Raw genomic sequence first — 13311 nt, 5'->3', positions numbered from 1 at the left:
AATACACTAGGCAAAAGAGCACGCGCACAAAATATTGTGGGTTTGATACTTTGTCTATTGTGCCCTTGTCAGTGTATTCCTATATTTCATGTATTGATGCAGGTGACTATAGAGTCACCAGTGTGCCAGATGCATACCCCTAGATTACTTTCTAGGTGATATTTTACTCATTGACTTTATCACTTTCCTTCCACTACATCGCCATCTGCTGGTTGACATTTGTAAACACGATATCAGGACATGGAAAAAACCTAATTGGTCATGATTACCCTTTCAAATGATTACAGTCTGAGCACTAAGTATTTACTGTAGTTGAGCGATAATACATTTTAGCATTGTTACATTCAAGAGTGAGAGAGAACGAAACAGCCAACCAAGCACTGATCAGTAAATGTCAGTTACGTAAGAGTTGTACCCTACCAGCCAGCGGCCAACCACAGATTGTTTGTGACGAAACAAGTTGTGAACTTCCACTTGTGAGCTTTTACAATCCCTTGGTCTCTCCTTAAGAGTGACATGTCTGTCTGTGTTTCTCAGTATTGACTTGGCTCTGGTCCTCTCTCCCCTACCCTCAGGATCGACAGAAGAAGGACAAGGCTGAGAGGAAGCCTAGACAGCCAGGAGAGGGCATTCTGGGACGACTCCATCGCGGTAACTAAGAGGAGGGTGCGGTCCGAGTGTGGTAAAGCTTGAAAGGAGGAGGGAGGAGGGTGCTGGTGCTAAGCTGAGCAGGATGACGAGAGATTCCGTCAAACTGAGAGGGGAGCCGACTGTGCTGGCTGCACTAACTGGAGTGTTGGTAACTGAAAGGGAGGAGGGGAGCAGGGGTGCTGGTAAGCTGAAAGGAGGAGGGGAGGAGAGGTTGCTGTGTGATAAGCTGAGAGGGGACGTGTTGGGGTAAACTGAAAGGGAGGGAGGAGGGTGTGGTGCTAAGCTGAGGGACGTGGTGGTGCGTTGGTGGTAAACTGAAAGGGGGGGTGTGGTAAGTAAAGCAGGGGGGAGGAGGGTGCTGGTGCTAAGCTGAGAGGAGGAGGGGAGGAGGGTGCTGGTGCTAAGCTGAGCAGGAGGACGGGGGTAAACTGAAAGGAGGAGGGGAGGAGGGTGCTGGTAGCTAAGCTGAGAGAGGTGGTGGTGCGTGGTGGTAAACTGAAAGGGGAGGGTAGCTGGTAGCTGAAAGGAGGAGGGGAGAGGTGCTGGTGCTAAGCTGGAGAGGAGGTGGTGGTGGTTTGGTGGTAAACCTAGGAGGAGGCGCATGTCAGAGACCTTAGGACTGCCTGAGTCTGCGCGGGGTAGCACCTCTGTATATCAATGGAGCGAAAGGAGGAGGGAGAGGGTTGCTGGTGCTAAAGCTGAGAGTGAGGAGGTGGTGAACTTGAAAGGAGGAGGGGAGTCGTTGTGGTGATAAGCGAAGGAGGAGGGGGGTGGTGCTAAGGTCTAAGGGATTAGAGAGAGGGCTGATGAAATGACAAGGAATGTTATCGTGGAGAAGTCTGTAGGGCTCCACGTTGTCAGAACAATAAAGTGGTTTAATGATCTTGGTGGGGCCTGGGTTAGCCTGAATTAATTTGGTCTAGTGGGGCTCTGTATTAGCCAACTCAGTGTGTAATTTAAGTCTAGCTTCCCAGGCTAGAGAAGGATGGTTCTGGTGACCCACTATTTGTTAAAAAATTTTCTGAAAACCCTGGCAAACTAGCTCTCTCACAGCCGGTGTGTAACACCACAGAGAATGGACATCCGCAAGTGCCAGAGAGTAGAGAAGAATCCACAGAGGGTGAAAAAAAGGTAAGGAGAAGGCTTTAGTGATTGAGTGTCTCTGTTTATGATGTATGTTATCTGGTGCGTGTGTTGAGGAGTGAGTGTAAAGGCAATACGGAAACAAATTGACAATCATAATTCAGCATGTTATGGAAGGACACTCAACAAGCCAACAGCACTTACAACAAATGACTGATGATTGGTGAGAGAAATGATTGAATTAAAATTATTGTGAGGGCTGTCTTGTAGACTCTCAGTGCAACTATTTAATCTTATGAAATCAGTGAGTGCGTGCTCTGGAAAATACGTATGTGTTATGCGGCTTGACACCCCTTCTTATGTAAATATAAGGTGTGAGCCTAGATGAGTTACTTGTCTAACAGAAAACAGAGGGTGTTCTTTAGGTGTGGGAAGTCCTGTCAAATTATAATCCAGTTAGAAATCAGGTAATTCCCCAGTGCGGTAGCTGTTTAAGCCTCTTGTTTTGTTCAATTTTTCTAACGGACTATGCCACTGGCTCTTTAAGTGTCTATGTATCGCTGGCTCGAACACTTATACATGTCAGCTATCTACAGCGACTGAAATACTGCAAATACTCAGAGTTGTCAGTGGTATCGGATGGCGAAGAATTTAAGTTACACTAAATATTTCTAAAACCTAATATAAGCTATTGTATTTGGACAATAACACTCACTAAACCCTGAACCTCATACTAAAAATCTTGAAATAAAGAAGTGTGAAATTGAGGCAAGTGAGATGACTAAAACTGCTTGGAATAACACTAGATGTAAACTGTCATGGTGTCAAAACTATTGATGCAGCAGTAGCTAAGATGTGGGGAGAAGTCTAGCTATAATAAAGCGATGCTCTGCCTTTCTTAACAAACACTATCAAAAGCAGTCCTACAGGCCCTTAGTTTTGTCGTCACCTTGACTACTGTTCAGTCGTTATGGTCATGGTGCAATTGCACATTTGGCTCAGAACAGGGGCAGCACGGGCTGGCCTTGCATGGATGTCATTGAAGCTGCATAGAGATGGTCATTATCAGTATATCTTCCTTGGCTGCAAAGTGAAGGAGAGTAGACTCGACTTCACTCACTACTTTTTATTTATGAGAGTATTGACATGTTGAATGCACCGAGCTGTCTGTCTAAACTACTGGCACACAGCTCGGCACCATGAACTACCCCACAAAGACATGCCACAAGACGAGCTCTCTTCATCTATCAGTCTTCTCCTTCGAGAAAAGACTAATTCCAACAGAGTAAGCTGAACAACTAAGTAAACTTACAGTTTAGAGCCATGGTAACTAACACTATGAGAACCTACGATAATCCTCCACAAATCAATAACTGGACTAAGAGAGTGCGCAATAGATCTTCTCAACATAATTAAGATCTTAACAAATAACAGCATAAATACACCTTATGGAACAGCGGGACTCCGTATTTGCCCGTCGTGTAATAGTTCAACAAAATCATATTTTGGGCCTGCAGATGCATAGTCGATAACAACACACAGGGCACAGCTGCAATTGCTCGCACCGATTCATTATTTCTTACTATTATCGGCTACAGCGAAACGCGACGTCAGCACAATCTACGAGCCAATTATGTCGATCTGCATCCAACGAACCACTGTGAACATCACAGACTATCTACAACATCTAACCTACTTAACCCTCATATAGGATACCTGACTCACAGCAACGAAGCACCACAACACACATGCAACAAAGATTCTATTTATTTGGTTATGTGCTCCCCACCTCACCAACCCCAATCTACACATCGCCACACCTGCGACTCGCACGACAAGCAACAAGTGTATTTACGGATGACAAAACAAACTATACAATTACACCATGGTACATTTAGTTATCTGTTATATATTGATAAAGTGAGTGTGTGGCTGGAGAGGATAAGAGGAGTCTCCTGAGGGCAGCGGTGTGTTGGTGAAGCTCTGTGAAAACTATCAGTTGTGTCTTAGTGACCGCAATGATGGTTTGTAGTTAATTCTAGTACTACTCTAACCTAACAAAACTGCGCCTGAAGGTATGAGTGAGGAACCCACTAGGAGAGATACGAGTGAGCGTAGCAAGTGCTCCCATATAATGGAACACATAGCAGAGTACACAATAAGCGAGAGCGATATAGGTAGGTAAGAACATAATCCAATCTGTCCCTGTTCAAGCGGGGTATGGCGAGAGCATTAATCAGACGACACAGACTCAGTTAGTTTGTTCAAGATTTTCACTTGATCCCCTTCCTCCAGCCGGCCAGGAAGACCCACCAGAGAGGACGTGCAGAAGGTGATCACATACGACTAACACACACTTGTTCTCACGCTCCTGACAGGTCATTTGATCTACTACTGCCATTACACCTCTCCAGGGTCTAGCTCGTGCGTGAGATCTCCTCCTGAGAGCGTCCACGATCACAGTATCAATTATTTACATATCGGTGTGTCCTGACCCTAGTCTGTCGTCTGTCTATCAGTGGTCGTTCACCTATCGCGTCTCTATCAATCTAACAAATCACGTAATGATATCTATAACGACAACTTCTCCATACTGTGTCATTACTTCAAGGATTATACATCTTCGTGCTTCTGCCTGTCTATTACGCTCTCTCACGAACAAGTATTCTCACATTGAACATTGCAGCTGGAGCTCAAGCTAACACAATAAGTGAATGATACGCGAAGATCAAAATGTGTGTCGGCAAAGTAGCACGTGAACAGTCCGCAACACTGAGGTTATACACAGAGTGCAGTGTCTCAATATATGGTCTACGATCCCTTTTAACGTCAATCTATATGATGTATCGATCCAAACCCTGGTGATGCGTACATGACTTTCTGGACCTGGATGACGTAGGTGGTTCATTGGGGAGGCAGTGTGTGGGGCACAGCAGGTTGGTGGAACTTAATTGGGGAGGACGGCTCATAGGAATGCTGGAATGGAATAAATGGAATGGTAATCGAACATGGCCTCCATGTGTTTGATACCGTTCCATTTACTCTGTTTCAGGCATTATTATGGAGCCTCCTCCCCTCAACAGCCTCCGGTTGGCGTGAGGCCATAGGCCCCATGGACCGACCTCACTAGTCAAACATAATCACTCTCAAATGACTAGTGGGGTCAGGCAGAGGTTAGTGCTCCAGGTGCTGGCCGAAATGTCATGATACCCCATGGCTAGCTCCTCTTTCTTTCCCTATTCCTCCACATTTTAAACAGCATGCACCACCCACAACGTATGTACTGTGGAGCGTAGTGTGAGAATAGCATGTTACAGTAAACCAGCTCTATGCTAGGTTTGATTGCATTCTGAGATGCCTCACAGTCATCTCTCTCCGTTCTTCCTGTGAGCAGCCGGGACCCCAGCCAGCACGTGTGAAGAAGTGGGCTTCTCTCTGGAGGAGGCCCTCAAGGACCACGGGACGGGACGCTTTCCTCAAGTTCCTGGAGTCGGAGTTCAGCTCAGAGAACCTCCGGTGGAGAGGTGAGTCCTTATAGGTCAAGGCAGGCGCGAGTTCCCAATGATAACACTGTCACTATCTTCTTCCCTTCTACTGTTCCACTACCTCCTATTTAGTGTATTGTTGTCCCTCTGCAAGGAGATCTCCACTATACGACGGCCCATAATCCTTAGAGTGCGCACAGTCGAATACAAATTACCAATGTTGAAGATTAAATCGTGTAAATGAGAAGCCCCCGACATAGCATTGATACTCCGCGACAATACGGTGGGTTACCCTCCTCTCCTTGTTAGCAGCCTTTGTTGACCTTCGAGGCGAAGTCTATTGGCAGACACGTCGTACTCACTTATCTAGGTCCTCTGTGTACCGTACACTCGTGTTGCCCAAACTATTGCACTAGCTTACTGGTTGCAGTTTGCACGACATGCTGTAGCCGACGCGACATGGTCCACCCCCTGTGAACGAAACCAGTGGACTGTAGTGCCAGGCCCGGAGATCTGGCACAGGTAGCTTTCACTATGTCAGGTGAATGGGTCTATCCACTGGAGACTCCCTCAAAGAGCTGGACTTCACCACAAGCTTATGAGAGGTTCGTAGCGCATGGTGTCAATAGAGCTCTACATACAGCTGAGACGATAATACAGCTTATAAGCGAAGAAACTGGACTAGGTACATATCAGCATGGTCGGTGTCTGCCTGCTCGCATCATGCCTGCTCACTCCTGATGTACCCTAGCACCATTATCTCCAGCGCACTTCCCTACCATATCCTTGCTCAATTTTTCACCTTGTGCTACAGTGTGATCTGCAAACGCACCACACAAAATCTTAGCACGCACTTTTGCAACACCAACAATATCATATTCGCAAATACATCCTACACTATCTCGACACTAGCATCTGGTAAGAACATGAAGATGGGTGAGTGTGGATTTTATCGCCGACAGATGGAATCACACGTGTTGCCATGTAACATAGGAGGATGCTCGAGTAAATAAGGTGGACGAGGTGAGTCTTACAACATCAGTAGAGGTCTATTAACTATTGGCATGCGTGGTGTGTGCTACCTTAATACCCTGAGATCGAAATGCAGATGAGAGAACAGTTTAGCATTCTATACGGGGCATTCGAGATATACCTAGATAGTTCTTGTGCAAAGTTCATGTATATAGTAGGGATAAAATTATATTGTGTACTCTAACAGTCAGACATATACACCAATATATGAGTTTATATCTATCATATGCTGCCTTCTATTTCCCACTCCTTGCCGCTTTGTGGTGTTCTTATCAGCGGACATCTCAGGAGACTCCTATACTTGCCACCTATGTTAATATTCATCAAGAGTCTTTAGTTGTTCTTTACATACTTCAGTGTCACTGAATACAAACTTCTCCAACTCTTTTATCCAATACTCATATAATCGTTCGCAATTCACACATCACATCCCACACAAGCAACACAACATCATAACAAATCGAGCGTTGCGGCACGCACAGCAAGCTACTCTACACACGCACGCACGCACCGCACGCACACACACACACCATCATGCAACTTTGCATCACACACAGCGCAATCACAACAAAGACACCGACACACAACCACCAAACACAAAATCAGCGACCACAACATCAACACAGCCTCTTCTCTTTACATTTCCCAGGTTAGTAGCTACCTCCAAAGCTTATGTATGTACAACAAGCTGACAGGCCTGATGCAGTCAGAGCGCTTCGTCGTGTGAGGATCCAAACCATTTATCAGGACACTTACATACATTTCTGTCTATGCACAGAAATGATGTAACCTGACGTGAAAATGCCTAGTATAAAATCCTAAAGCCACCTACTCAAGCTCATCTATCATGAGCTTGCACAGTTCTGAGTCTTAAAAATATCGTGGTTGAGAAATATGACATTGTACTAAGTATTATAGGCTTAGACAAGCACTTACTCACATACTATATAATGTGGGAAGATGGCAAACATATTATTCTCGAAATGCCAACATGACTATATAATACTACAGGATGACGATCAATTCACCATTTACATCTGAGACTGAGACCGGCATACTACCTATGTGCCTCGAGTACTACGATGCTCCGTTCAGTTTATAGGGGATATGATGAATGTGTGAACTACCTTCTATTATACATTACACAGCTCTCTAAAATTGAAAATTAAAGCAAGTCCTGTTAATACTGTGCTCTCGAGGAACGCTATTTATTCTACAATTTACCTACTATGAGCGCAGATCTTAAAGCATTCATCTTCTCTGAGTGGAGTCGTGCAGTGTTCAGATGCACTCCCCTAGTCGACTATAGTTACAGTCCCTTTCTTAATATCCACAGCTACCTTTTACCACCCACCCCCTCCCTGGCGTGGCCTGCGCCCCTAGGCGTCTTTCTTACACACAAGGCTCACGATATAGCCTCCTTTCTGGCTCTTCAATGGCCTAACATGACCATAACATTACATGTGTTTTTCCGTTGACTACTTTTCATATATCATTCACCTGGCGTAGTCCTCCATCGCGGCGCCGTGTGTACCTGTGCTCGACATTTCCCAACCCCTCACAATCCAGATAAGAGTCTGTGAATATTTCTTATCAAACGAGTAGCAGTTTCAGTTCACAGGATAGCAAGAATGAGGCGTCGCCTAACACTCGCCTGGAAGAACCAAGTTTCACAACAGTCTTCAGGTACGAAATACAAGCTAGATCCAGTCCACCAGTCCCTCCCGTCCCAGCCGGCCAGGAAGCCCACCAGAGAGGACGTGCAGAAGGAGGTAACACACTGTGATGCTCCTGACAGGTCATTACTAACACTGCCATTATCCATTATTTCCTGCTGTCTGTCTGTTTGCCTATCTGTCTGTCTGTCTGCCTATCTGTCTGTCTGTCTGTCTGCCTATCTGTCTCACTCATCAATCATAACGACAACTCTCCTCTTGATTAATGAGCTACTCTCTCATTCTGCCGTCTTTTCTCTCTCAGATTTCCTTCTTGAACATGCAGCTGGACAGACACTGTATGAAAATGTCCAAAGTAGCAGACAGCCTCATGAGCTACACAGAGCAGTTCATGGTCTACGATCCTTTAGCGTCAACTATTGAACCGTCCAACCCCTGGATCAGCGATGACATGACTTTCTGGGACCTGGAGGCTAGGTGGGTTCATTGGGGAGGCAGTGTGGGGCACAGGAGGTTGGTGGAACCTTAATTGGGGAGGACGGGCTCATAGGAATGGCTGGAATGGAATAAATGGAATGGTAATCGAACATGGCCTCCATGTGTTTGATACCGTTCCATTTACTCTGTTTCAGGCATTATTATGAGCCATCCTCCCCTCAACAGCCTCCGGTGGCGTGAGGCCATAGGCCCCATGGACCGACCTCACTAGTCAAACATAATCACTCCTCAAATGACTAGTGGGGTCAGGCAGAGGGTTAGTGCTCTCAGGTGCTGGCCGAAATGTCATGATACCCCCATGGCTAGCTCCTCTTTCTTTCCCTATTCCTCCACATTTTAAACAGCATGCACACCCACAACGTATGTACTGTGGGAGCGTAGTGTGAGAATAGCATGTACAGTAAACCAGCTCTATGCTAGGTTTGATTGGCATTCTGAGATGCCTCACAGTCATCTCTCTCCGTTCTTCCCTGTGAGCAGCCGGGACCCCAGCCAGCACCGTGTGAAGAAGTGGGGCTTCTCTCTGGAGGAGGCCCTCAAGGACCCAGCGGGACGGGACGCTTTCCTCAAGTTCCTGGAGTCGGAGTTCAGCTCAGAGAACCTCCGGTGAGAGGTGGAGCCTTATAGGCTCAGGCAGGCGCAGTTCCCAATGATAACACTGTCACTATCTTCTTCCCTTCTACTGTTTCACATCCATTTATATTCCCCAGGCCAATAGAGGTATTTGAGTGGCAGCAATGAGATTAAATGGAATGACCGCTATGCATGTCCACAAGGGGGTGCTCTCCTCTCCTGGCAGTTTAACACGAGGAAGTGAATGCAGACACTGATCTCTATTGGCTGTACCCTACCTGTGCCCCTTGACTAGGTTCTGGTTGGCAGTGCAGGACCTGAAGCGGAGGCCCCTTGAGAACGTGGCGGCCAGGGCCCAGGAGATCTGGCAGGAGTTCCTGGCAGAGGGTGCACCCAGCTCCATCAACCTGGACTCCCACAGCTATGAGCTCACCAGCCATAACCTAAAAGATCCTGGACGATACAGCTATGAGGACGCACAGGTACATATCACAGTCTCCCATATTCACTCAAACACATATGCATGCACGCCCACACAGACTGTCAATATTACTGCTACTACTGCACACACATTCAACCACTCACACAAACACATAACATCATAATCCCCACCCACACACTGCTGGCTGAGAGGGGGGTGGATGGACAGATGGAGTGAAAGGAAATTAAGTGAATGGTGGTGAAGAAACAATGTTTTTCAGGGTCTAATGGGCTGAGTAATACCTGTGAATGGCACATGCATTCATCCTAGATTCGAACTGTATTTGCTTTGTTTGAGGGAAATTGCCTCACGGTGCATTAGCTTCAATGGCTATACGATGGCTTTGTGTTCATTCAGCCATCTCAGGAGACTCCTTCTTCCCACCATGTTATCATCAAGCATGGTTTACACTCAGCTCCTTCGTTCCCACTCTTACATACTCAACTCAACACACACACACACACACACACACACACACACACAAGCGCGTGCGCACGCACGATTAATTGTAGACTCTCTATCAAGCCCTTATGCCTACTCCTGGAATGTAATAAAACATGAGAATTTCCCTCAAAGTCGCTTCTATAATAACAATTACAATACCTTAGATTTATGGGCAAACAAAAATATATTCCCAATCACTGCAAAAATAATAGGTTTTAAGTTTCCATCAGTAAATAGGATTATATGGTGTACTGTATAAGAGAAAAAAATATGATACAGATTTAGACAAAGATAAAGATATAAAAAAAGAGATTTGTAAATACAGAACAGAAAATTGTTCTCCTGCTGTCCTTATTGCTGACTGCCTAGTGTGGGCAGACTGTACTGTATATGTATATGCAGTTGGATGTTTACATACACTTAGGTTGGAGTCATTAAACTCGTTTTTCAACAACTCCAGTAATGTCTTGTTAACAAAACTGTAGTATTGTCAAGTCGGATAGGACATCTACTTTGTGCATGACACAAGTAATATTACCAACAATTGTTATTTTCGCTTATGATTCACTGTATCACAATTCCATTAGGTCAGAAGTTTACATACACTAAGTGACTGTGCCTTTAAACAGCTTGGAAAATTCCAGAAAATGATGTCATGGCTTTATAAGCTTCTGATAGGCTAATTGACATCATTTGAGTCAATTGGAGGTGTACTGTGGATGTGTTTCAAGACCTACCTTCAAACGCAGTGCCTCTTTGCTTGACATCATGGGAAAATCAAAAGAAATCAGCCAAGACCTCAGAAAAAAAATATAGACCTTCACAGGTCTGGTTCATCTTTGGGAGCAATTTCCAAATGCCTGAAGGTACCACGTTCATCTGTACAAACAATAGTTTGCAAGTATAAACACCATAGGACCACGCAGCCGTCATACTGCTCAGGTAGGAGACGCATTCTGTCTCCTAGAGATGAACGTACTTTGGTGCGAAAAATGCAAATCAATCCTAGAACAACAGCAAAGGACCTTGTGAAGATGCTGGAGGAAACATATACAGAAGTATCTATATCCACAGTAAAACGAGTCCTATATCGACATAACCTGAAAGGCCCGATCGGCAAGGAAGAAGCCACTGCTTCAAAACCGCCATAAAAAAGCCAGACTGAGGTTTGCAACTGCACATGGGGACAAAGATCATACTTTTTGGAGAAATGTCCTCCGGTCTGATGAAACAAAAATAGAACTGTTTGGCCATAATAACCATTTGTATGTTTGGAGGAAAAGGGAGGCTTGCAAGCCAAATAACACCATCCCAACTGTGAAGTACCGGGGTGGCAGCATCATGTTGTGGGGTGCTTTGCTGCAGGAGGGACTGGTGCACTTCACAAAATCATCATGAGGCAGGAAAATTATGCAGATATATTGAAGAAAACATCTCAAGACATCAGTCAGGAAGTTAAAGCTTGGTCGCAAATGGGTCTTCCAAATGGACAATGACCCCAAGCATACTTCCAAAGTTGTGGCAAAAGTGGCCATCACAAAGCCCTGACCTCAAGCCTATAGAAAATAGTGTGTGCAGAACTGAAAAGGCGTGTGCGAGCAAAGAAGCCTACAAACCGACTCAGTTACACCAGCTCTGTCAGGAGGAATGGGCCAAAATTTACCCAACTTATTGTGGGAAGCTTGTGGAAGGCTACCTGAAACGTTTGACCCAAGTTAAACAATTTCAAGGCAATGCTACAAAATACTAATTGAGTGTATGTAAACTTCTGACCCACTGGGAATGTGATGAAAAGAATAAAAGCTGAAATAAATAATTCTCTGTACTATTATTCTGACATTTCACATTCTTAAAATAAAGTGGTGATCCTAACTGACCTAAAACAGGGAATTTTTACTCAGATTAAATGTCAGGAATTGTGAAAAACTGAGTTTAAATGTAATTGGCTAAGGTGTATGTAAACTTCGACTTCAACTCTATGTATATCTGTATATGTCCCACTATGCCTCATTGAGCTTGTATGTAGCCCTACTGTATGTGCTTGTACTGTGTTCATGCCATTGTGGTGAGTGGTCAAGCCCCCCCCCCCCCCCCAGCTGGCATGATCTGTGGTTCTGTGAGTAGTCCTAATTCCAGCGCTGCATGGTACTGTCTGTGACCCACCAGAGCAAAGCTCCCCACCCCAGCAGCGCTCCTCTCCCTGCATGGTCATGACCCCTCAGGGGTGTCTGTCTGTGCCCTTCCAGCCCAGGCAGTGTCAGGATGACTGCATCAGCCCTGTCAGCCGCTTGCCCGTCAACGACTTGCCCTGGAAAATGGAAACAAACTTTACTGGCTGATTATTTCAAAAATAATGCAGTTTGTGTACAGTGCTGTGCCAAGAAAGTACTAAGACAGTTACCCCTGCATAAATGTTGAGCACTTACCTGTCCTTAAAATGTTAATAAATACCATCAAAAGACCTCTGCACTACTAGCCTGCACAATTATATTGAACGTGAAAAAGATCTTCATTAGGTTGCGTGCCTGTGATACAGCCCCAGTTCCTGGTGACTTACCACACTGCGGGTGAACTTTTCCAGGGAGGTACGGCGGCCCTGCTCACCCTCTGTCTGTGAATAGGGAAGCATGGTGTGGGGGTGGGAAACAGTGAGAGGCACGGGGAGGGATGAGGAAGATATAGAAAAGTGTCAAGGAAAAACACAGGTTACATTTTAGGCCATGAAGCCAGAAGCAGTGGCTGTGGTAGAAGAGCTAGGGGCCAGGCCAGCAGGGGGGGGGGGTGTCTTTTAAGGGACTACATAACAAGGGATGCACTACTGCTGCTCACCAAGAGAAGATATGCTTTGATCTGCTGTGGTGCTGATCATCCTAGTACACAGTAAACAGGACTTGCTTTATTTTCAATTTTAGAGAGCTGTGAATGTATAAATCCGAAGGAGTCAAATAATATAATAAACTGAACGACATGAGTACTCGAGCAAAGGTAAGCCGTCTCAGTTCAGATGTAAATGGTGATATTAGTATCTGTAGAAAGTGTGGATTTGAGAATAAAGTTGCATCTTCCAAATAAAAGTATGGAGTGCTTTCAACCATATTTAGTAAATGCATATTATCACAGGTTTAAGATGGTGGAGTTGTGACTGAGTAGGTGTTAGTTACAGCTCACCAGCTTCTTTCTGGCTAGCAGGAGGTCCTGATAAATGTTGGATCTCAGGAAGCGTGCATAGCTGTCACTTTTCATCAACTTGAAGATGTGTTCCTGGAGAAGAAGGAGAGGTGGTTGATGTGTGTGTGTTTGTTTGTGTGTGTGTTGTGTGTGTGTGGGTTGTGTGTGTGTGTGTGTGTGTGTGTGTGAGCGTGCAGTGCGTGCGCGCGTGCGTTCGTGC

The 13311-nt window shown here is 45.4% G+C and overlaps 1 protein-coding gene and 1 long non-coding RNA gene across 2 annotated transcripts in view; one reads left to right on the top strand and one right to left on the bottom strand.

The window, feature by feature from the left end:
* Positions 1-13311, top strand: part of LOC111968754 (regulator of G-protein signaling 6-like) — a 31828-nt gene that overhangs the window by 17463 nt on the left and 1054 nt on the right. The window contains exons 6-12 of the mRNA XM_070445196.1: positions 576-671; positions 1705-1782; positions 4654-4670; positions 7938-8023; positions 8232-8404; positions 8906-9031; positions 9294-9480. Of these exons, the coding sequence (XP_070301297.1) occupies positions 576-671; positions 1705-1782; positions 4654-4670; positions 7938-8023; positions 8232-8404; positions 8906-9031; positions 9294-9480 (763 nt within the window). The remainder of the gene's footprint in view (positions 1-575; positions 672-1704; positions 1783-4653; positions 4671-7937; positions 8024-8231; positions 8405-8905; positions 9032-9293; positions 9481-13311) is intronic.
* LOC111968755 (uncharacterized) lies at positions 11426-13180 on the bottom strand. The gene is made up of 3 exons (XR_002877911.2): positions 13092-13180; positions 12481-12534; positions 11426-12231 (listed from the first exon to the last, which is right to left on the bottom strand). It is a non-coding gene; the product is annotated as an uncharacterized lncRNA (long non-coding RNA).

The sequence above is a fragment of the Salvelinus sp. IW2-2015 genome, linkage group LG9, assembly GCF_002910315.2.
Source record: "Salvelinus sp. IW2-2015 linkage group LG9, ASM291031v2, whole genome shotgun sequence".
Taxonomy (NCBI): Eukaryota; Metazoa; Chordata; class Actinopteri; order Salmoniformes; family Salmonidae; genus Salvelinus; species Salvelinus sp. IW2-2015.
The sequence above is the reverse complement of the archived record's forward strand: the minus strand, read 5'-3'. Positions and strand labels throughout refer to the sequence as shown.